Below are 24,758 nucleotides of genomic sequence, written 5' to 3' on the forward strand. Positions count from 1 at the left end.
CCTTTATGGAAAATCACTCATTCATTAGTAAGGCTCTCAAAGTGAGCATCTGTGACCAAAATGCAACCTCAGGTAGACAGTAGCAGACTCCTAAATGAGGTGCAGATTTAGAGTTCCACATGAGGTGGTTTTTAATAAGAAAATAATATACATATTATGAACATAAGCATTAGATGAGCAGGTTACATTGTAACCCTGTGTCCTAACAAGACGCTATGTGACAAGATTTCCAGTGATAAGAAATTTGGCTGTTTGCACCTAATGAAACTCGACAGAAATTTAAATAAAGACATTCTGAAGCACAGAAGGGTGCACTCACTGCTCTCTTACAAATGGTAAGGTTTATAATCTAATTAAGAGTGTATTCACACCTGCTTTATTTAGTTTGGTTAAATCGCACTAGAGTTTGTTTTCCCTCTTGGTGCGGTTTGTTTGAGGAGGTGTAAATGTAGCAATGGTACTCAAGTTTAGCTAAATTAATTCACACCTCCTCGTGAAGTGACGTGCGATGCACTTTCGCCATTTGCATTGCATTAAAAATATTGTTTTTAAGACGCAGCTAAAGGCACTTCATTTGCGAAATGTACAGTTTGTCTAAAGTGATGTATACAAACTATGTAGTACACCAACCAGAGCAGTCGTCTCTCCATAGTCAAAACCAGCATTGTGTGTCTGCCAGTTTGTTTACCTGCAGGAGTTCCATTGGCATTTTGCCACATGTTAATTCTGACCAATCAAAAAGCAGTTTCACCATCAAGGACCACGCTACAACTGTTGCTTGAGAAATTTTATTACGAGTTGTTTGAGAGAAGTAGGTAATGGTTAGAGAGGAGAGGGAGGGATGTTAAGAGGCATAAGGAGGGTGGTGTAGGGTATGAGTGGATGAGTTTAGAGGGGAATGGGGTGGGAGGGAGTGAGAATCTGAGACAAACAGTTTAGGGGGGGTCTGCTTCCACGCAAATAGTAGATGAGGGAAGTTTGCTTGGGTGTGGCCCTGCTACTGAACTTTTGTTAATTTATTAACTCTATTTCACCATCAAGGACCACGATACAACCGTTGCTTGAGAACCTTTATTAAGAGTTGTTTGAGAGAAGTAGGTAATGGTTATGAAGATTGAGAAGAGAAGTTTAGATGATTGTTGAACCGGCTGATCAGGTAGTCTTGTCCTGGTAGACTCAGAGTGGGGGGCTTTGTCTCGTAGGTTAGTGCAATCTTTAGAAGACCTGAGTTGAGGCGGAATAGTTGGATTTGAGCTGATTCGCCATGTTGGTCGGTTTTACTTCTCTTTAGGGTGTAAGTGAGTGAGTCAGAAGTGTGGACCGAGATGTCTGAGAGACATGGATGGATGGATGGGTTAAAGGCGGACATGGTAGGAGCCATTCAGAGCACTTCAGGAAGCCGAGAAATGTGAGAAGGAACATGCATTCTAAGGTTAGATCAACGAGCGGACTTGAGAAACCTGGGCGAAGGGTATGTACGCATAGGCTCAGAAGGTCGGAAGTTAGAGATAGACAATTAGCTATAACTGGTGGTTCTTGTTTCTTCAGGCCTTTATTTAACACGACCACATGGGAATGGGAAGTGGCATGGCATGGCTGACCAGTTGCTAGCCTGTAGATGAAGTTAATACCGGATAGGTATGACCTGATAGTGGCTGCTCGGATTTTGAGGTTGGAATGGCCGTGCGTGTCGAAGTTGCAGATGGACCAAACTTCCGATAATGGAAAAGGGAGTTGGTAGTAAGAGTGGAATGCCTTGAAACAGTTTCAGCCAGCTAGGTAAGATGAGAGAGTGCTGTGGGCGAGGCTGTTGAGAATGGCCTCCTGTGAAGCTTTGGAGAGATACTTCAGATGATAATTTAATTGAAGATCGTTGCTGAAAGCAGTGGTACTGGCGTGGAATAAATGTCGGAGTCTGGGGCCAATGTTCTGAACTTCTGAAAAGAAAGACGAGACAAAGAGTCAGCTATGCTATTCCGGTAGCCTGGGATGTAAGCGGCTCAAAATGGGAATTGGTGTTGAGTAGAAATAAGGGTTAGTCTGCGAATGAGTTTTTCCCAGAGTATTTTCTGTTGGCAATGCCGATGGGACTAATTGTAAAAGGGGAAAAAGGAGTCTCTTTGAACGGCCCTATCATGTATCCTTCTTGGATTTCTTTGGCTAATAGTGTATCAACTATGTCAGGCTCACAGAGAGCAGACTTAAGGTTGGGGGAGATATGGGAAGTGTCTGGTTTGATTTCTATTCCTGGATGGAATCCGAGTGGTTGTCCGTTGGAAATTAAATATACGGATTCTCTATCAGGATGATGTGATAAGGCTGTAACTAGGGTTTTTACCTTGATTGGTGTGCTAAGTTGTTTTAATAGTCATTCGGGTATGGTGGTTGGGTTGTGTGGGCAACTATTCCTGGCATGAGCACTGCCGCAGAAGGAGCCAACATGTAGAAGTCTGCAGTTGGAGAGAGAGCATGCGGGATGGTTGAAATTGTTGCATATCATTCTGCCTCCTTGATATAAGATTGGTAGTCCTCTATTATCCGTGTTTTTTGGAATCGGGATGTTAACTGTGGGGCTCATGTTCAGTGGTTTTAAAATGATGGAGGAAGGAGGGACTGCTGTAGATAATCTGTTGAAAACTGATGTTTTGTGTGAGGAAGATGGTTGGGGATTAAGAGAAGTTATAGTTGTGCATGCTGAGGCAGGATGTGACGGGGCTCCACATAACTCACAGGACAGTAAATTTCGGGCCGCGAAAATACAACAGTAGAGTTCAGCATCGAGGGTGCCCCAGTATGTTCCTTGGTTGAACTGCTGAAGCCTGCCTGCTGCTTGGGATGCGAAAAGAGTGTGGTAGTTATAGAAGCCTGTACCTCCAAATCGAACGGCCATATTAAGAATGATGGAAAGGTAGTCGTCCAACTCGGATCTCCAATCTGGGCAAACAGAGCATATTATATCTCTGTAGATTGAAAAAGCTAGTGAGAATTCTGTAGGGTTGAGGTCTTTGGAGTGAGCATTTATGGTGTGGCTGAGTTGCATGGTACCCAGGTGAGTTTGCAGTTACCTGGGCTGGCTGATATTAATAAGAGATGGCTGGAAAAGGTGGTTAGATCTATATAGTTACCGGATAAGATTTGAAGATGTAGTGTTGGTGAGACAGGTGAAGGCTTGAGGACTGATGAGGTTGGTCTGGTAGGAGGTGTTGCTGTAGCGAGTGTGTAGGGGCTGCTGTTAATGTATGTTGCGTAAGGGTGAAGGGTGGGGGAGGGGTTGGGGTAAGGGTGGGGGGGGGGTAGGTTAGTTGGAAGAACAAAAGATGTAGGAGGAGGTTAAATAGATCTAAAAGAAGGAGTTAAGCTGGTAGTAGCAGCATGTGGAGCCTGGTTGTAGTTGGTTAGTATGAGGGAATTAGAAAAGACAGGAGCTGTATTGCTGTTAACGGCTGAAGATAGAGTGGATGAATGGATGATGGGATGTAAGGATGGATGATTGTTAGTTTGTGAGCACAGGGATGAGAAAAATCCAGTGGTGTGGATTTTGTCACATGATTACATTTTGGTTCTTTTCAACTGGTTTGGACCAAAGCAATCAGTGTGGTCTGAAAAGGACCCAAAGACGGCAGAAAAGGCTACAATGTATCATTAGACTTGAGACACAGTAGACCATGCTATTTTGCTGGCCCACTTGGAGCATTGTGTAATGATAAAAGGAAGTGCCCTGCATTGGTTTAAGTTTTATCTTGCCAATCGCAGTTAAAGTCATGATTGCTGAACATTCATCTGAGGTAGCCTTTTTGTCATGTGGTGTTCCTCAGAGATCTATTATAGCCCCTATTCTTTTTTCCTTATATATGCTTCCCCTGGGTTCTATTTTTTGAAAACATAGTCTGTCTTTCCATTGTTATGCAGATGACACTCAAATTTACCAAGTGGATTCAAGTGGATTCCCTGTCGGATGTGAAAGCCTAATTTTCTTTGAACTTTCTAGATTGAGAGTAAAACTGGATTGTGTCCGGCCCATCAAATTCTTCTAGGACACCACCAGTAGATCTTGGTGAATCTGGTTTTTCTGTGAAACCTTGTGTAAAAAATCTGGGTGTTGTTTTTGATGATGGCTTGAGCTTTGATAAACAGATTAACACAGTGGTCAAATTCTGCTTTTTTTTAGCTTTGACTTTTAAAAACAGTCAAACCTATTTTATCTAGAAAAAAATGTAGAAAAACATTGACCACATTACACCAGTTTTGCGCTCTTTGCACTGGTTGCCTGTGCACTATCGTGTCACTTTTAAAATCCTTCTCCTGGTTTAAATCTCTAAATGGCCTAGCTCCTCCCTACCTGTCAGACCTGTTGACTGAACATCAGCCTGGTCGGTCTCTTCAGTCATCTAACCAGAGACTATTATACATCCCAAAGTCAAAGCTGAAATGAAGGGGTGACCGTGCTTTTGCAGTAGCTGGTCCTACCTTGTGGAATTCTCTGCCCCTCTGTATTAGGTCTATTTCATCTCTGTCTGTTTTTAAGTCTAGGTTGAAAACTTACCTTTTTGATTTAGCATTTTATCAGTGAGAATTGTTTGTTTTTAGCTATAATAACTATTAGTGAGAATTGTTTGTTTTAGCTATACTTTTATACTTGTTCTTTGTGATTTGTGTAGTTCAGCACATTGGTAAACCTTTGGTTGTGTATAATAGTGCTATATAAATAAAATTGACATTGACATTTGTTGCCCCTGGTCCGGACCAAATTAGCCGAACCACAGATGTGAAAGCACCCTATTACATATTGAACCTCTTTAACATTATTAAATGTACATGCTGAATCATATGTGTTATTTTTGAGTCACAGTTCCGAGGTTCAATTTCAAACTAATTATTTTATTTTCAAGATCTGAGGTGAACTATATGCTGCTTTCAGTTGTATGGCAATACATGTCATGTAAAATACCATTTAAACTCACATTGTTAGCATTTACACTGAATAAAGCACATGAGGTGTACCTAAGGTGATCAGCGTCAGTCTTTAGTTGTTCAGCTGCAAGAAATAGAAGTAATTTCTAAAAATATACATTTCAGCTGTTGGTTAGAACAAAAACTAATTTTAATATGGAAAACATTCCTTCTATCACGTGCCATTGCTTTCATTTAGAACACGTTTTAAATCAGCCTTATTGGTCCTCAATCTGTCAACCTGGACTTGCGTATGTTTTGATCCAGGAATGCAATACCTAGTTCAACCACTGGGTGTAAAACTTACATGGGTGCTATCGCAGGTGCCTTTGAGGGTGCAGAACAATTCATCGACATTATGACATTCGTTGGGGAAAAAACTTGCAAACATGCAGAACAGCAATTTAGAGTTACACTGCTAGCGATCAGATTTATGTAAACTTGGCAAGCTGGATGCATTCTGTACTGCACAAAAATGCACTGATCAGGACACAGAACACAAGGCCGAAAAGTTGAACTGCGTTATAGCAAAGGACCACTGCATCCCATTTTTTAAAATGGGTTTTGTATGTAGTTTGAAAGTAAAGCCAGTGGTTTTCAATCATGCTCCTGAAACCTTAATTTTCAAATACAACCTGCTGCCTTGAAATTTCAAGTCAATAATTCAAGTTCAATAGTTGATAAGGCTACATCAGAATGACTTCTCGAGTGGGATTGAACAGCCCTCAGCTAAACTGGAGATTTTCAGTGAGGCAAATCTGCTAGCACCACTTTTCCATTTGCACTATTCCAGCAGACATTCCCAGGCCATCTCCATTGTTGGATTGGTCCAAGCACAAAAGGGGGTTCTGGGCCAGAAAGATTAATTTAACTTTAGCCCTAACAACCGGATGAACTCAGAGCCAGACAGTGAAGAAATGATGATGTTTCTATTGCAGTCACATTGCGCAATGCAACGACATTACACTATATTGCTCAGTAAGTCTAAATATGTAAAACTGAGCAAGAGAAGAATCCAGCAAGTAAGACAGTATGAAGTTCAAGAGTTTCAGAGTTCAGTTCAGTTGTCAGATAATGACAGACGAAAGTACCTAGATTACGTGAGCCAATGGTGCTAGAATCTAATGGCTCGTTTTCACTAAGTGGTACAGTATGATATGGTACGGGTCACCTTTATCAGGCTTGCGTTTCCACTACCAAGGTTACCCTTTTGGTGGGCGTGGTGTATGACAAAAAGTCGACGTCATTCTTGTTCGAATAAATGTCTACAGTAAAGCCGTACAGGTCATTCACAAATCATATAAGAAGCCCTTCTCACAAAACAGACGCTTTATACACATAAATACTTGTTTATAAATGTTTATTACTAACTTTTCTATGAACAGGATTTGATTATAACTGCAGATCAATGACAGTGCGAAATAGCCTACTGTAACATCTGAAATTGTATTAAATAAATAAATGAACATATATAAACACAGACAGACCCTTAAAGTCACCGATACGCTACCAACTACAGAAAAACTTTACACAGCATATATTTAGTCCTATTTAGGTTTATAAACATCACGCAACATAGCCCACAGTCAGTGCAAACCTCTAATCTGTGTCTGTAATCTTCTCCAGCATATGTAAGCTTTGTTAGAGAGTAATACTATCATTCCAAGTTCATAATAGTCCACAAGGCGATAACAAACATGGCAGTTTGTTCGTGATTCAGGTTGCTGAAACAATTTGTTCCTGAGTTTTGTCGGGCTTCTCCTTTGTTTACGCTTCACTCTCGCGTTTATCCTTTTCTTTCTGAATGGATCAGATGACAGAGACACTTAAATAATTCCACACACGTTATTTTTTAGCCCAAGAAGATCGTTTTATTAAATATAGACGTGATTGCGAGCTCCCGGAAGAAGGCAAAAACTGCTCGCACCTTTCGATGGCATTTTAAAACAACAACAGGACACGACAGATATGGTTCTTCTTGGATTTGTGTCTGTACATCAAGATGACGACAAGGTTTGCTTGATCTTGGGTCATTCTTGGCTCGTTATTATATGCATATAGTTTTAAGGTGTAATCTCTCGGCTGTTTATAAAAACATGGTGGTTCTTTTGTTTTCATTCTAGGCTAGCTCCACATGAGCTTGTGACGTATCTCTGTAACCAATCAGCGTTCAGCAGCACGTGTAGCTCCACCTTTTGGTACCCTTTCTCGTGTTTGGTACCCTTTCGAAAGGGTGCCAAAAAAGTGATATGGTATGGTTCGGTACACCTTTTGATAGTGGAAATGGTCGTAAAAGCGTACTAAACCGAACTGTACCGTACCGTACCACTCAGTGAAAACAGGGCATAATGGTGCTGTTCTGTGCAATACAGTAGATAGTGTGTATAACAGAAAATAAAAAACTGATGTCATTTGAGCACAAAGATGGTGTCCCTTTCGGCATGCATAAGTGAAAATTCTGTCAACCAATAATGTCCTGCAGTGAGTCCATCTTCTCCTTTTGGGTAGCTGATTACTGTGCTGCTGTAGGGACTCCAATGGAAGGGTGCCAAAAGGTAACAGAATCGTTACCTATGCCTTGTTTCTACTGAGTGGTACAGTTCAGTTTAGTATTAATTAGTATTTACTGATCAAACCAAATTCTCTTTCTTTTTGTTTAAAAAGACGCAACAAGTGATCACAAAAAGAGAAAATGGCACTAGCCTTCCTCGTATACAACAATAGAGGACACATAGCAGATTCTCTTCTTGCTTCTTTGCTGTTTGTCACATAACATTTAGCTTTTTTTGAGTCCGGGATAACCATAACTCATTGCTGGATGCATTCGGGTGTCATGTATGCATGACAGCATGTATGCTGTGTAATTCAAATGTCACTTCCTGTGTTGTTATTTCTCTGGCTTGTAACACACACTGGTGACTACTCATGTTTATTTATATAGCGCTTTTCACAATGTAGATTGTGTCAAAGCAGCTTAAGCAGTTTTCTTGTAAACTCCAGATTTCCGAGTTGAAGTTTAGTTCAGTGTGGTTTAAGTTTCACTACTGAAAGTTCAAATACTGTAGTGCAAATCCACCAAAGCGCAGCTCCCCAAGTCCTGATCCAAGTAAAAAAACTTCACCAATTGACAAAGTGAAGAGAAAAAAAACCTTGAGAAGAGAGACTAGGCTCTGTTGGGCACGACCATTCTTTTATGGCCAAACTTCCTGTGTGGAGCTCCAGTCTAGACGCCAGAAGCTGGATGTCCATCGTGGAGAAGCTGCAGGCGTTTTTGCTGTACTAGGTATCCTTGTGAAACGGTGTCAAAAAAGTGAGGATACAGTTCCATTTTTGCTACCTTTGACAGTGGAAATTGACAGCACTGTACTAAACCGCTCAGTGGAAGCAGGCCATTGGGTACTATTTAGGTTCCATTCACAACTTTTTAAAGAACATGAAATTGTGTTTTTTTAGAAACTATTCACAGAAATGTTCTTTTGGGAGCCTAAAATAGTTTGTCTATTGAAGTTATTTGACAACGACAAACAGTGATTATTTATGTTTTAACAATGCTTAGTCTTTAGAGGAAAACCTTCTAGGCCAAAGTGCCACACAAGGAGAGCAAGGAAGTGAGCAAATTGCCTCTGAAATCTACATCACCCAGCCTGGAAAGAACAGCCTGGTCACCACACTCAAGCAAACGGTGGCTAAAAAAGGAAACCCAAGCATGCTTGCACCTGGTAAATACAGCAATGTGTATCTGAGTACTTTTGTACTAAACGTCACTTGAAAAACCTTGAAGGTCACTCCATTCTCTCTCACAGGTTATGGTGGGCCTCTGAAAGAGGTTCCTCCAGAAAAGTTCAATGTCACTGTGATTCCCAAGTCTTACCAATCGCCATGGGAGAAAAAGCCCATTGACCGTGAAACACTTCTGGCTACTCTCAATGCCCACCTGCCTGAGCCACCTTACAAACTCACCCCAGCCAACTACAAATGCTTTAACAGGTACTCAATGAAGGGTTAGTTCAGGAAAAAAAAAAAAAAAACTTCTGGTCACACTGTATTTTGATGGTCCGTTTATTGAATTTAAGTTACATTGCATCTACATGCCAACAAATTCTCATTAGATTATAAGTAGACTGTTAGGTTGGGGTTAGGGTTAGTGTAAGTTGACATGTACTTGCGAAGTTCTTTTAGTCAGTTAAATGTCTGTTTAACAGCAGTATCAACAGATATTAAGCAGACAGTGTAGTAATATTCAAAAGGACCATCAAAGTAAAGTGTTACCAAACTTTTATCATTCACCCTTGACTTGTTGCAAACATGAACACACTGTTGAACAAAAAATATATTTAGAAGAATATTAGTAACAATTGACTTAAATAGAATTAGTTTTTTCTGCAATGGATTTCACTGGTTATAGGCTTCCAATATTCTTAAAATATCTTCACTCAACAGAACCAATATATATATATATATATATATATATATATATATATATATATATATATATATATATATATATATATATGTGTGTGTGTGTGTGTGTGTGTGTGTGTATGTATGTATATATATTTAAATGTTTTAAGGAGTGAACAAATATAGCTCTCCTTTATCCTCAATACCCATGACTGAGAAGCCCTAAAGCAAGGCACAAAACCGATATCACAACTAGTGCGCTAACCTGTGGGTTAAATGCAAAGGACAAATTCTCAATTTTCCACACTAGTCAAATATTTGTGCTATAAATCTAAATTAAAGTGTTTAATTAAACAAACTGTACACAATCTTCACACATAGCAATTGTCCTCCAAAAAAGTGGGAAATAAGAAACGACATGAGACATTGTTGGTAACATTACACCAAATAAACCCAAATACATCTTAGCATGTCTGGTGTGGACAGGCTGCCTGCCATAAATTGTTGGTGTTAAGGTCAAGCCTTAAAACAGAACCCGCAGCTTGGATTACAAAATCCTACGCTGATCCTGGCTCCCACATTAGTGTGTGGTTGAAAATGACTGAACTCCATAGGGAAAACTAGACTTAGCTTTTTAGCAATTGAAAGAGATTAAAAGAGTAATTGTCATTCTCCTCAGAGCTCCTATACCGTTTGGTGGGACAGCGGGCACCGCGAGGACTCTGCCTCTTCCTGGCTTTGAGATGCTGCAAGCTCACACAGAGCCATGTCTGACCTGGGACAGGATGTGCCATCGGCCCAATTTTAACCGTACACCACAGTGTTGGGGGAGCCAGTACACCATAGAGTCTCCAGATTTGTAAAACCGAACTACTTACCTTTATCACTGAACTAGAGATAATGAGCTTTGAAGTAAAGACTGTTAGCTGAGCCATTTTGAGCAAACAAATGCCAAATTAAGGTTTACATATATTGTCATGCTATAACAAGGTTTACATAAACATTTATACAACATTTGAAAATGTGAAGCTTCTTTAATGTAACGACAAGCAGGACAGCCATACTTAAAAAAAAGAAAATGTGTAAAATAATTCAGGACGATACACTTTGTACTTTATATTATCAGGGGAAGAGAGCAACACTAGTGTGAACTGTGGTTTGAATTCTGAATATTCTAGAGGTGTAGGACAATAAAAGTTTCAAAAACCCAAATAAAGTCTTCAGGTGATTGAAATAGTCAATAGTGCCCCCATTTGGTGACTGTTGGTCACTGCAACCACTGCATGTTATGCATTTCATATTAATGCACAAAAAAAATTAAACAGACAAAAAAGATGACAGAAAACATCAAGGGGTAGAAATAAAAAACGTTAAATTTTTTTCCTCATGGTTTGAATACTAAGACAGGCGCTGGTGTTTTTTTTTTTCGTAACGCATTTCCATCTTAAACACTTGCTCTTTAATGACTACGATAAGCATTTTGAGAAATGAGGGCAGCAGTGAAATCACTCTGGGTCAGATGTCCAGCAGTAAGGGCACTAAACAGTGAGGTAGCTGGATGACTATCTAGGGGCCTCCATGGCGACTGGCGTGGGCACCCATCCTCTGAGGATCCTGAGATGGGTAGTGGACCTGTCCGGGTGGTCTCAGGGCCATTGGAGGTGGCACCGGCGGGGCCATGGGGTCCATAGTGTGGAACATAGGAGGACCAAATCCTGGAAGGAACAGATGAGGTTATTGTGGTACATGACGTGGTTCACCATTTATTTATTACAGGTCAAAGAAAAAGAAATGAGGAAGTGAGTGAGGTGAAACGCACCAGGTGGAGGAGGCATGGTCACCCCGGGTGGAGGAGGAAGACCCAGGTTCATGACAGCAGGGGAGGGTGTGGGAGCCAGATTGAAGTAATTGGTGGACGCATCTTCATCAGAGACAGGTGGTGGAGGCAGAGCTGTTAAAAAACAAGGGGAAAAAATAATTAATATTTTAGCCCTGACACGTTTTGGAAATGTTTTTTTGAAACTATTGACAATTTAAAAAAAAAAAATCTATTTAAGCGTACATGATTAAACAAATAAATAAAAAAGCAACAAAACTGTAAATTTGTATTTACTATTGTGGCAGGTCAGTTTCAAAAATAAATGTTTCTTATATTTCTTTTAATAAATAGATTAAAATAAAAAAAAGATTAAACTTTTATTCATTATTAGTAATAATAAATTTAATTTGAATTTATTATATTAAAATGCATTTTAATTAGATCAACTTTAGAAGAGAAACTAATAATTTTTTACCATAAATAAAAACAATATAAATAATTGTAATAGTTATAATATGTAAAAAAAATGTATGAAATACACAGCATATAAAATATTAAAAATGATAATAATAATGGATATATTCATACAATTCACAATTTAATAGCAGTACATTTAATCTTTGTTAGTAAATTTTCATCTTAATTTTTATTACATAAATAATATTGATCATTTATTTTAGTTGGGACTTTAGGTGAGACTTTTTGTTTTATTTATTTTAAGTAGAACTTTTTAACATTCTGTAAGAGGTCTACAGATGAAAAATACGAATTGTTGACTAATTCTGGCACATTTTACAGTCATGTTTATTAATTTGCATTAACCCTGTAAACAAATAAACTAAATTTTAATTTACTAACATGACAGACCAAGCTCCAAAAACCAATAGAAAAGGAGATTTATATTTTTCATTCTAAACTGTTGACCTAAATTAATATTAGTGCACAATAACATGGCTATTAGTGACAGACAGCACATACCACCAGGAAGCCCTGGCACCGGCTCCAGTCTGATGCCACTCTCCGTCACCCCGTCCTTCTCTCCTTTCCCTCGTGCCGCCTGGGACCTGAAAAACATAGAGCAATATTACAACTCTGACATCACAAAAATAGGACTGCCTAAACAACAAGGTTTACAGTGTGATCCTTCACTGACCTGCCCCATTTAACATTAAGACGACGTCCATTGATGATGAGTTTATTGAAGGACTTCTCCGCAGCTGTTTCTGCAGCCTGTCGAGTGGCAAACTGAATAAAAGCACACTGCTGCCTCTGGACGATAGTGATGGTCCGAATCTCTCCAAACTGGTAAAAGTGATTCCTTTGTGAGGCAAAAAAAAAAAAAAAAACAGGAATCTTAAATCAAGAAATTAATACATAATTTTTTTTTTTTTTTTTTGCAAGAGCTCCAGATTCTGAGGTATTTTCACTTACATGTTAAATAAAATTAAAAGAACATTCTTTTTTGGAAATAAACTCATGTTACAAGTACCCAAAAGTTAAACAGTTGAGTTTTACCATATTTGAATTCATTAAGCCAATTTACAGGTCGGGCGGGAGCACTTTTAGCTTAGTTTAGCATACAGTTGAAGTCAGAATTATAAGCCCCGCTGACTTATTAGCCCCACTGTTTATTTTTTTCCCAATTTCTGTTTAACAGAGAGAAGATTTCTTCAACACATTCTAAACATAATACTTTTAAAAACTCATTTCTAACAACTGATTAATTTTATCTTTGCCATGATGACAGTAAATAATATTTGACTAGATATTTTTCAAGACACTTCTACACACCTTAAAGTAAAATTTAAAGGCTTAACTAGGGGCAGGTTGGGGTTATTAGGCAAGTTATTGTATAACGATAGTTTGTTCTGTAGACTATCAAAAAAAAATATAGCATTAAGGGGCTAATAATATTGTCCTTATAATGAGTTCTAAAAAATTAAAAAACTGTATTTATTCTAGGGCTGCTCGATTTTGGGAAAAATCATAATCATGATTATTTTGATCATAATTGTAATCACGATTATTCAAAACGATTATCAGGTGAAGTCAAAATTATTAGCGCTTTTGAGAATTTTTTTAAAATAAATATTTCCCAAATTATGTTTAACAGAAGAATTTTTACAGTATTTTCACAAATATTTTTTTCTTCTGGAGAAAGGCTTATTTATTTTATTTTGGCTAGAATAAAAGCAGGTTTAAATATTTTGAAACTCATTTTAAGGTCAATATTATTAGCCCCCTTAAGCAATATATTTTTTGATTGTCTGCAGAACAAAAACCACTGTTATACAAGGACTTGCCTAATTACCCTAACCCTATTACCCAAATTAAGCCTTTGAATCGCACTTTGAATCTGAATGCTTGTATTTTGAAAAATATCTAGTAAAATAATGTCCTGTCATCATAAAAAATATAAAATAAATCAGTTATTAGAAATGAGTGATTAAAACTATTATGTTCAGAAATAAGTTCTGAAGAAAAAATCTTCTTTCCATTAAACAGAAATTGGGGGGAAGGGTTGCTAATATTCTGGCTTCAACTGCATATATACACACTTATTTTCCACCCTGCAAACGAAAGAGAAATAAATACAATATAATAAGATATAAAACAAACTGTGCTTAAAGCATCTTTACTGTAAGAAATAAACTTCAGCTACAGCAGTCCTTCAGTCAAGAGCAGCAAGCGATCGAAATGGGATTTTCGATTAATTGCACAGCCCTAATTTATTCTAGCCAAAATAAAACAAGTTAGACTTTCTCCAGAAGAAAAAATATTATCAGACGTGCTGTGAAAAAGTCCTTGCTCTGTTAAACATCATTTGGGAAATATTTAAAAAAGAATTAAAGAACAAATTAAAAAGAGAGGCTAATAAATCTGAAAATTGTATATCATTAAATTGGATTAGACCGTTAGCATCACACTCAAATGATCAAAATATTTCAGTCATTTTCCTGTTTAAAGCTCGTCTCTTTTGTAGTAGCATTGTGTACCAAGTATGAGGGAAATTGTAAAGTTGTTTTTTTCTAAGCCAACATGGTTATGAACAATATACTCCCAAACAAGCATAATAATCAAGAGATTTTTGCCGTACAATGTCCTAATTAAGAACCTGTGTCACATTTCTGGGTTTCTCAGTAGCAAAAGTCATCATAGTTGGGTAAACAGAGCACACTAAAATGAAGTACAACAAATAATTTTTTTACAATCCTATTTGCTAAAACAATTATAAAAAAACTGTGTCATCAAGATGTTCAGAAAAAGGATTAAGAAGTGTGAGACTGATATGCAGAAAGAAAACAGAATGTTAAATTTATTCTCCCCCATAGACGCTGCATCAGAAACGCCTCGCATAAGTGCTAATTTGTTGCTAATTTGTTTTTGAAAGTAATGTGATGCAAAGATAAAATAATATATACATAAACACTAGGGATGTAACGGGACGGTTCATCCATGACCAGTACGGATCATAACACACAGTTTAAAACACACGTGAATCGCAGATTAATAACTTTTTTCGAACTTGTAGATTAATCCAGCATTTATAACGATTGCAGAGAGATTGCCTCCCACGCCATTTAAATCACGTCTATGAAAGAACTTTGGCTTCCCAGTAAAATATCATGTTGACGGAAAAAAGTTTTGGTGGGACCTACTTTAATGCTTGCTTAGAATATTATTTAAAGGTGTTTTTTGTCACTGTTTGTTTAGCCTGCATTAATGCATTCAGTGTAAAGCTGCACAATTAAACATTAAAAGATTGTGATCTCAATTCAAACCCGAGCAACATGAGTAATAAATGATAATAATTTGTAGGGATGCACAATATATCGGAGGCCATATCGTTATTGGACGATAAATGCTATTTTTAAGATTATCGTTATCAATCCGATGTCTAAATTAGGCCGATATCTTTAAGCCGATACATTACGTAATTGTTGCCGCGCACGCGTGGGCGGAACATGTTCAGACTTGTTCATGGATCTCTCCTCACACTGATTATTCCTTCAAAGTGTGTCCTTTCTTCATGTGGTATTGTTGTGCGTTAACAACTCAGTAAGTAACCATTATCCTTATCATTGTAGATATGTTTGATTGAGTGCCATTGTGTATTTTGCTTCAAATCGCCTCAGGAAATAATATTACATATGAAAGCCTTTCCTGCTCTGTCTCTTTGTTGTGTTAGAGATAGCAGGGAGATTTACTTATTAGTCCAGGGCCGAATAATATTAGTTTCGGGGTTATTTCTTTTAGTTGCAGCCGGTGAATGAACGAGGACCCGAAAAAAGCGCTTCTCTTTTCTGTCTCTCCCTCTTCGCTTCACACACACATACAAACACACCAAACTGACCTGCACACGTGACGCGCTAAACAAAAACTTTACGGAAGGTTTTTAATCTAATATAATTATTTGTTATTATCAACGCGTTGCTTCCTATGTCTTGCTGATGTAAGATTGTATTCAGTTTGATCGGAATATTCATATTATAACAAGCGCGCGAGAGCTTTCACCGCACGCGCGCACACACACACACACATAGATCTGACAGCCTTCACACACACACAGATCTTGAGCCTTCACAAATCAACAGGGGAGAGCCTAGGTGCACCGGTCACTGAATCCAGCATAGGGCCACACGTTCTGTCTTTATATTCTGCTCTGTGTTTGTCATAAAGTCATCTGAGCTCAATGATCAGGTTTGTATCAAAATCCGAGGGCAAATCTGCGCCCTCACAGCGGTTTATCATAAACTTTTCATCAATCATTTTCCCCGCGATTGACAGCAAGAACGAACACAGAAGCGTTGATGCTACATGTGTTCAAAAGAATCTAAAACCCAAATAGGATAAATTTATGTCGCATTTTTTAAAATAATACATTTAGTATCTAGCTTTTCACTTGTACTGTGGCTCTGAACTGTCAAAACACCTCTAAAAAAGGCTTTTTCGGACATGACATATTTGTACACATGTACATTACTGTAACCCGTTATATTCAAGAACATTTGAGCTGGTTTTAGTCCTTAGCTCTTTCGTTTTCATCTCATTTAAAATATATTTAACTTGCTTGTTAATTAAATCCCATTTTGTTATTTAACCTTTTTAATGTTATGCAACAGTCAATTTGCATGTTAATTTGCTATGAAGAAAATTAAATAATGTATTTTTTGCATGCTGATTTGTGTGAAATCGTGAATATAGGTCTATATAATCACCTTGCAATTTTGAAATCATAGCTTTTTTGCTTTGAGTATAGACTATCCAGTTCAAAAGAGCGGAGTTTCAGCTTTTATGAAGTTTGCTGTGTAAAAATATAACATTTTGAAATATTTATAATTATCGGCCAACATATATCAACTATCGGCCTCCAAGTCTGAAGAATTATCGGTTATCGGTATCGGCCAAAAAATCCCTATCGGTGCATCCCTAATAATTTGCATACGTTTATTAATCCTTCAAAGCGCTACATTCAAATCTGCATTTGACTGAGGGAGATTCTGTTTTCACACTTTTTTTTTTTTACAAACAATCAAATGGCACTGGGAGAACAGTTTATAGTTTAGATATAAAGACTGATGTTTATGGAAGATTAAAATCTCCGTTTAATGGAACTTGACGCTGGTGAATGTAACAATTACATTGTGTAACCAATGGGTGGCGACAAACAACCATTAAAATTAAGTCACTGAATAGGTTTTTAAAAATGATTACTTGTCATGAAACAAGTTTTATGTGTGAATTGTAGAATCTTTAATTGAAAATAAATATATGTTGTACAAGATGTCAGATTTCTATATTTAGCATTACCAAACAGTACCAAAGATCCTTTTTCATATTGAATATTTGTACTTTTTTCAGTTTGTTTATTAAAATTACAGGTACTAACTTCTGTTTGTTAAAACCAATGCAGTAATATTTTTGTATAAATAGAAAAGCAGATGACATTTGTCTCTTTTTTGCTAATCAGAAAAATGGTCTGATCTGTGACTCAAAAACCGTAGTGTGTATAAATGGACTCAAATCATTTGAAGTAAACAAATAAAAAAGCAAAAAGTTCATTAAAACATATAAATTATGCCCATGTAGAGCCTAAAACTTTATTCAAGCTGATTTAAACAAAAAGTTGTCTCAAATACAGCTTTACAGGCCCGAAAACCAACTTACCGGAGCTCCGAGTCTGTGACGTTTTCTCCCAGGCCTCCAATATAAAGTGTGGTTATGGACTTGTCGTCCGGTACGTCCAGTCTGGGCATGGTGGAGGCTCGCATCAGCAGTTTATTAGCCACAGGATCGTTAATTCCATAGTATCGGTCCTTAATGTTCTGATCAGCCAGGGGGTCATCTGGATCAGTGGGTTTTTCATGCCTGTCAGATTCAAGCAATGCATTTTAACCCAAACATAATCAAAATTCATAAATGCTCATACATATATTCACATCTTTCATTAAAATATCATAAAAATGTATGAGGTTTATCCAGTAGGCGATCTAATGCATCTGAAAGCATAAACAAAATCATACCAAGACTAAGTGTTTTCCGACACAGCAAAGGTGGAAATGCTGTGTCATCTTTTATTGCCAAATCCAAAGTATCTAACATCAGCCAAATCTCAGCAAAATTGCTTAGACATAAAATCAGTGTTGCGTTTAGATGCTTTAATAAAGTAAATAATTACTAATTATGTAAGATTGTATTTAAATTAGTTTTTTAATGACCTTTTGTGTAAAGTAATTTATTAACTTAAATCAATGCCTCCTAAAATCCCTATAAATATCCACACACAAGTTAGCGTTTTAGCTTTATTAAAAAAATTAAAATAAAAAAATATTTAGGTTAAATACTGTATGCATCAAAACACAAAATTTTTTAAAACAATGACACAATATTTCGTACCTAACCCACATAACTGTCAGACTATTGAACCTTTTTGATGATGGATGGATGGATTGATCTAAACTATTGTGTAGCAAAATTGTTGTAGTCTAAATCTGCCATTTAACAATAAAGGTTTCTTAAGCGTTTCTCACCTGTACGGACACTCTTCTCCTCTTTTGCACTCTCCTTTAACCCAGAAGGAACAGATGTGTGGTCTGTTCCTCTTGTAGTACGGTGTGGTGCGCGCCAGTTTCAGCAGCATATCACTGCTGCTCGGAGCCTTTCCAAGCAAACCCACAGGTCTCGTGCCATCAGAGTTGGCAATCTAAAACAAAATATTTAAATCATTTCAAACGTGGACACTTCAAGGAAAAATAATTAAATAGTTGAGTATTTGCATTAGACTTGATCTATCTGGAAAGTTTGATCAGAAAGAATAAAAAAAAAATGTAGATAAAATTGATGAAGCAACCCATAAAAGTTTATTGTGGATTATTTTGTCGAAGTCAAAGCATTGAAATTGCAATGTGATGGACAGATGAATATTACAGTTGTCAGTAGGAATGGGTAAGGAAACTCGGTACTTTATCAGTGCTAAAATATAAAAGACCGAAGTATCGATAAGCTCTGACATTAATGGTTCTGCTTTCGCTACTGGACAATTATTGCTGAGTAAACATTACTTACCGTTGCATAATTTAATTGACCAACCTTGTTTGCACAGTTGGCAATCCCACAGGAGAAATGCTTGTGTTTTCGGCAAGCGGGTCTAGTATAAAAGCCTTCACAGTTCTCAGCTGTGCACGCGCACTCAGCGGAGACTTGCGCTAAGCACACACACAGAGCTTGCGACACAGACTTTAGCACACACAGCTCGTAAGCTTGCTGAGTGAACCAAACGGGTTGTATTTCCTGAGTGGACAGCGACAATGCCCGTTGCAACAAACACTACAAGTTGTTTTCTTGTAGAAACGAAAACGCAAGCAATCTGGCTAAGTTAAAGTATCTTTCAAAAGTGCATTAACTGCAGAAAGACAAATTATGTTTTTGACTGCCAAGCTATTAACGGTAGCATTACATCATCCACATCATTATGCCAGCAGTCAATCACCTAAATTAGTATAATATGAATAGTTAAATAAACGCAGAGAGGTTACAATAAAAACAGTATTTTTGTTTCTGCAGTAGACTTAATAAATCTTAAACCTTAAAAATGCTTTTACGTCCGCTGTAATTTACAAATATAGCCTATGAATAGCCTAATAATAAACTAGGCTTATTAAGTAAGTTTATTTTTACATTGCAAGATGCTCTAAAACTTTATTAATACATACATAAACATTTATTTAATTAATAACATAATAAAATTTATTTAATAACATAAACGTTATTTAAAAATCTTAAACATTATCTCATTTAACTGCATTTAGAAACTCAAAGATGGTATTTTCAACTGCAGGGAGCACAGGAAACCAAGAAAGATCCCGACTTCTGCCAGAAAAGTCAAACATGTTGATTTTTCTCCAGAAGAGAGGTTAAAAATTAGTCATTTTCCGTCAAGCCATTGCATGTTCTTTAACAGGAAAAAAAAGGATTTATTTATTTTACTTATTGGTTTCATTTTATTTTACATTAAAAACATAATAATAAAACAAAGTGTTAAGTCTGTTAAATTTTTGTTCTGATTTTCTTAAAAAAAAAAAAAAAAAAAAACACTGCAAAAAGTAGCGATAAGAGAACTGTTAAAGTACCGAACCGATAAGTGGTATCGATAAAAGTAGTAATACCATTAAAACCTTAACGATACCCATCCCTAGTTGTCAGCCAACATTTTATAGACTTATTACACACCTGGGATGAGATTAAGCAATTTATGCAATTCTGTACTGAAGCATTGCAAATTGTGGTACTTTAATACACTCTTTCGCAAAGTTTTTTCAAATTCTATAATAACACTTTTTTTTATCCTTTTCCATGACTTTACATCATTTTACCAAAATTAGAATTACACCCACAGTACATTCATTATTTACCTCCAACTGTTTTATATCACATTAAAAAACTGCAATCCAAAGGCTTTCTTTATTACAATAGTTATGACTAAATATTTTAATATGAGATTAAGTTTGATGTTTTATTCAATATTGAAAGTGTGAATTTAGTGTATTGTGTTTGATTATGAGCTTTTATTTGGCGAAATTTGACCCTCCGACCATACACAAACATCACACATTTCAGGGGAAGGCAGGTCAGTCAAGAGGTAGCATAGAAAAATAAGAAATCTGTTTAAATCATAAAAATGATCAGTTCTACAGAGGTATACCATTTAATAATTAAGAAAACAAAAATAGAACTGTACCAGATTGGTATCATCAGCCAATACAAAATAACTTAAATTTGAAAAATGATATTGGTGGAAATCCTTGATCTTTTATTTGTATGTGTATGTGGACGTTACAATTAGTGTGGGAATCTTTAGACTTCACGTTCTAATTTGATTCCAAAACGATTCTTGACCTACATTTTTTTTTAACAACCTTACATTAACCAGAATTGGAGTTTCTATGCTTGTTTATGACTGTAATCCATGCATGACAGTGCAGCCATCTTAAAAAATATTTTATAAAAATGATATTCAGGATGAACAAGCTCTGAACGTAACATTTAAATGCCAGATTATGAAGACAAAAACAGCTTTTATTCCAGAAAGACAACATAATTTTTTTAGCTTGTTTATAACCTTTTTAACAAATAGTATTTTGTATTAAAATTATATTTGGAAATTATATTAGAATTGCTTTCAACAGGGAACTAGATTTAAAACATAGTAGTGCACTATGCCTAAATTTCAGCACTTACTTTAACAGTCAAATCCCATGTGACATACAATTCTGCTATGTCAATGCATCACACATGCACCGTCAATAAATATTATTTTTTTTGTTTCTAGCTTACGACAACACCATTGTGAACTAATCTGATTCAATTTTAAACTTTTGAGAATAAGCATGGAATGATAACCGTTTTTAAGGTATACCACTGTATGGAAAAGTCAAGGTTTTAAAACAGCTCTAATTTTTCTGCTATACCATTGCTATGGTAAATGTACATTTGTTTTTGGGTTTTTTTGGACAACAGTAGTTCCAACAGATATCAATAAAGATATCCAAAGAGGTTGTTTATAATTATTAAAAAAACCTGTGTTTTTGAAACTAATGAAAACAGCAGAAGTGAGTCATTGACAATGAGTCATTATTATTATTATTATTATTAATTAGCCTGACATGTTTACTGTACCACAATATTTTAAATGATTCTTATAATAAAATATATTGTGTTCAAATGGGAAACTTTTTTTTGTTTTTGTTTATTACCCAGACATTTAAAAAGAATATATTTTAGAGCAGTAATAACAATACTGTGAAACCATAAAATTTTTATCCAAGGTTACCATACCAACTGATTTTTTTCTCCAACCCCTGTGTAACAATATACAGTAATAAATATGTAATATACTAACACATTACCTCTCTTTCCATATTCTGAGTGTAATACTCCTTATTCACATCAGATCGCGGTACTTCATCTTTAACGGAGAGCCCAGTGTCACGAACCTGAATGGGCAAACCTGTACAAAACATAAATACATTTATAAAATCTACAAACTTGCTGCAGTTTAGACACATGTATCTGTTAAAAATATTGTTTATTAATGCTCTCATTGAAAACAGACATTAAGGTGCTGCATTTAGTTAGAAATTTTAGTTTGTGTCAAGACTAATGCAAGCTTCACTAACTAACTTATTTCTTATTTTAGGAATTTCTTTCTTCTGTTGAACAACACTAAATATTCTGAAGAGTATTTGAAAAGAAAAACAGTAATTTACATCCAAAGTAGAAAAATACTATGGAAGTCAATGGCTGTTTTGTTCCAGCATTATTCAGCATTATTCTTCCTTTGTGTTCAACAGAAGAAAGAAAGAAACTCAAACAGGTTAGGAACAAGTGGAGAATGGGTAAATTACAGACTTTACATTTTTGGGTAAACTATGCCTTTAAAGGCTGAAATTGTAGAACAGAATACATTACCATATTCCAGATCTAGGAGGCAGGTCTGACAAACGTTCTTCATTTTACTACAGGTCTGACACACTTCTGTCTTCTTAAAGCGCATCCTGACTCCAGGACACCAGCGGAAAACTGTGAAGGGACGTGCACAGATCTGCAGGAAATAAAGTATTGAGAATAAAATAACAAGCTGCATTTGCAAAATGTAAAGCAACAAATAAGTAGTGTCACTTTTCTGAATAGTTCACACTCTGTCATCAGTTAATTTTCATGATTTTGCAGTTATTAAAAAAATGTGTGCAAATAATGAGGAAAAAAAGTTAGTGGCCATTTGTATATAAAGCAAAGCAAAGACTAAAAGAGGTTTTCCAGGCAACAAAAAGAAAACTGTAATACAGTTTTTTCTAATGCTGTATTAGGGCTACTCGATCATGGGAAAAATCATAATCACGATTAGTTTGGGCATAATTGTAATCACAATTATTCAAAACGATTATCAGTTGAAGTCAAAATAATTACCCCTCCTGTGAATTTTTTTATCTATAAATATTGCCCAAATAATGTTTCAAAGCAAGGAATTTTTCACAGCATTTCCAATAATATTCTTTCCTCTGAAGAAGGGCTTATTTTGTTTTATTTTGGCTAAAATAAAGCAGGTTTAAATATTTTGCAACCTATTTAAGGGCAATATTATTAGCCCCTTTGAGCAATATATTGTTTTGATTGTCTGCAAAAGAAACCACTGTTATACAATGACTTGCCTAATTACCCAAATTAAGCCTTTGAATCGCACTTTAATCTGAATGCTTGTTTTTTGAAAAATATCTATTCAAATATTATATACTGTCATCATAGCAAAAATAAAATAAATCAGTTATTAGAAACGAGTTATTAAAACTATAGTTTAAAATATGGTTGAAAAAAATATATTTTCATTACACAGAAATGGGGGGGAAGGGTCGCTAATAATTCAGGAGGGCTAATAATTCTGCCATCAACTGTATATATTCAGTTATTTTCCTCACTGTAAATAAGGAAAGAGAAATAAATATAATAGAACAAAATCATAAACCAAACCGTGCTTTAAGCATTTTCACTGTAAGAAAAAAAACTTTATTATTGCTACAAAAGTCCTTCAGTCAAAAGCAGTCAGGGATTTTCACCTTTTTTTGCTTAATTAAAGATAACAACAGTCAGCAGCAGGAATAATGCGCGCTGTCATGTTAAGAGCAGAACGGTTCTGTTCATGGTTTCTCGGTTCTCTTTCATGTGTCTTGATCCTCAACTCATTTGTTTAGTACACAAATGAAGGTTAATATGAATAATCACCAAACACCGCGTTTTGATACCTATTTGACCATTAAATCGCTCACATTTAGATGACTTTAGACGTGTGTGCTCTGCTCGTCTCTGAGGCGGAGCTTGCACACACACAACAGCATGCGATCTCTCTTGTGCTTTTAAAAACATGAATGATTCGAATGTACATCAATGAATAATGTGCATCCCATGCTGCAATCGTTACATTACAGTACATGCTTTTAGTAATGTTCATGTGAAAATGAGCTTTACAGAGCACCAAATGTTTAGAACTGGAAAGGGGCGGCATATAATGCAATTATCGTTTTACCTTGATTAATGTTTTTTTCATAATCGTTAGAAGCCAAAATCAAAACCGAATTTTCGATTAAATGCAAAGCCCTACTCAGTATTTCAAAATGTATCCAGTTTTACTTTGAGCAAAAAAAATAAAAAAATTTTACCATTTTTTACAGTAACAGAAGACATCTACTAATCTGAGATTCAGTGACTCTATAGTTCATAGGTCTCAAACTCAATTCCTGAAGGGCCGCAGCTCAGCACAGTTCTGCTCCATCCCTATCCAACACAGCTGATCCAACTAATCGAGATGTTCAAAAGACTCATGAACACCTTCATTAGTTGGATTAGCTGTGTTCAATCAGGGTTGAAAAAAACTGCAGAGCTGCGGCCCTCCAGGAATTAAGCTTGAGACCCATGTTATAGTTTATAATGCAAAAAAAACATACTGCGAGGCCTATTTTATAACAATAATTTAATGACGTATTAAAAGTCTAAAATCAATTTAATAACAGTACAACCCCAAAATATTTAAAATCTTTATACGTTACCACTATCCTTTAGATTATGATGTTTTAACTAATGCAATTTTTATCCTTTAAAAAATCATTTATACAAGTCACTTAATCTGAATTGTACATGATTAACATTCTAAAATAAGAATACAATTTCTAGTTGTTTTGAAATAAAATATAAGTTATGCTGAATAGTAATGGAATAGTATTCCATTTTATTTTGACAAAAGTTATTTGAAACATTAAAGTAGACACTTCTTGAATTAAATATGCTCTCCGTGTATGTAAAATCAACATGTCTTTGGATCAGCTTCCGACCGTTGGAAATAATAATATTAGACATAAAAATAATATTTTGAACCCTGTCAGCACAACATTTTGTTATTTTTAAAACGAACATAGCATTACCTTGCACTCCTTGCCAAATTTCTCTTTCGTCTGTTGAGAAAAAGAACACAACATAGCACATTTGTAACTTCATCTTTAGTTTATGACATAATTAACAAGCGAAACTTGTGTGTATCAAT

General features: G+C 36.0%; 2 protein-coding genes across 2 annotated transcripts in view; one reads left to right on the forward strand and one right to left on the reverse strand.

Annotated features, from left to right (window-relative positions):
- LOC100536537 (myozenin-2) overlaps positions 1–10,673 on the forward strand; it is a 23,514-nt gene extending 12,841 nt beyond the window's left edge. Inside the window, exons 4-6 of the mRNA XM_087301668.1 lie at positions 8,507–8,669; positions 8,754–8,937; positions 10,031–10,673. Coding sequence (XP_087157794.1) covers positions 8,507–8,669; positions 8,754–8,937; positions 10,031–10,214 — 531 coding nt within the window. The 3' untranslated portion in view covers positions 10,215–10,673. The remainder of the gene's footprint in view (positions 1–8,506; positions 8,670–8,753; positions 8,938–10,030) is intronic.
- rbm22 (RNA binding motif protein 22) overlaps positions 10,366–24,758 on the reverse strand; it is an 18,614-nt gene continuing 4,221 nt past the window's right edge. Inside the window, 9 exon segments of the mRNA NM_213214.1 lie at positions 10,366–11,066; positions 11,171–11,302; positions 12,149–12,234; positions 12,324–12,488; positions 17,339–17,539; positions 18,202–18,374; positions 21,577–21,677; positions 22,139–22,271; positions 24,640–24,669. Of these exon segments, the coding sequence (NP_998379.1) occupies positions 10,918–11,066; positions 11,171–11,302; positions 12,149–12,234; positions 12,324–12,488; positions 17,339–17,539; positions 18,202–18,374; positions 21,577–21,677; positions 22,139–22,271; positions 24,640–24,669 (1,170 nt within the window). The 3' untranslated portion in view covers positions 10,366–10,917.

The sequence above is a fragment of the Danio rerio genome, chromosome 21 (assembly GCF_052040795.2).
Source record: "Danio rerio strain M-AB ecotype USA chromosome 21, GRCz13ab, whole genome shotgun sequence".
Classification (NCBI taxonomy): Eukaryota; Metazoa; Chordata; class Actinopteri; order Cypriniformes; family Danionidae; genus Danio; species Danio rerio.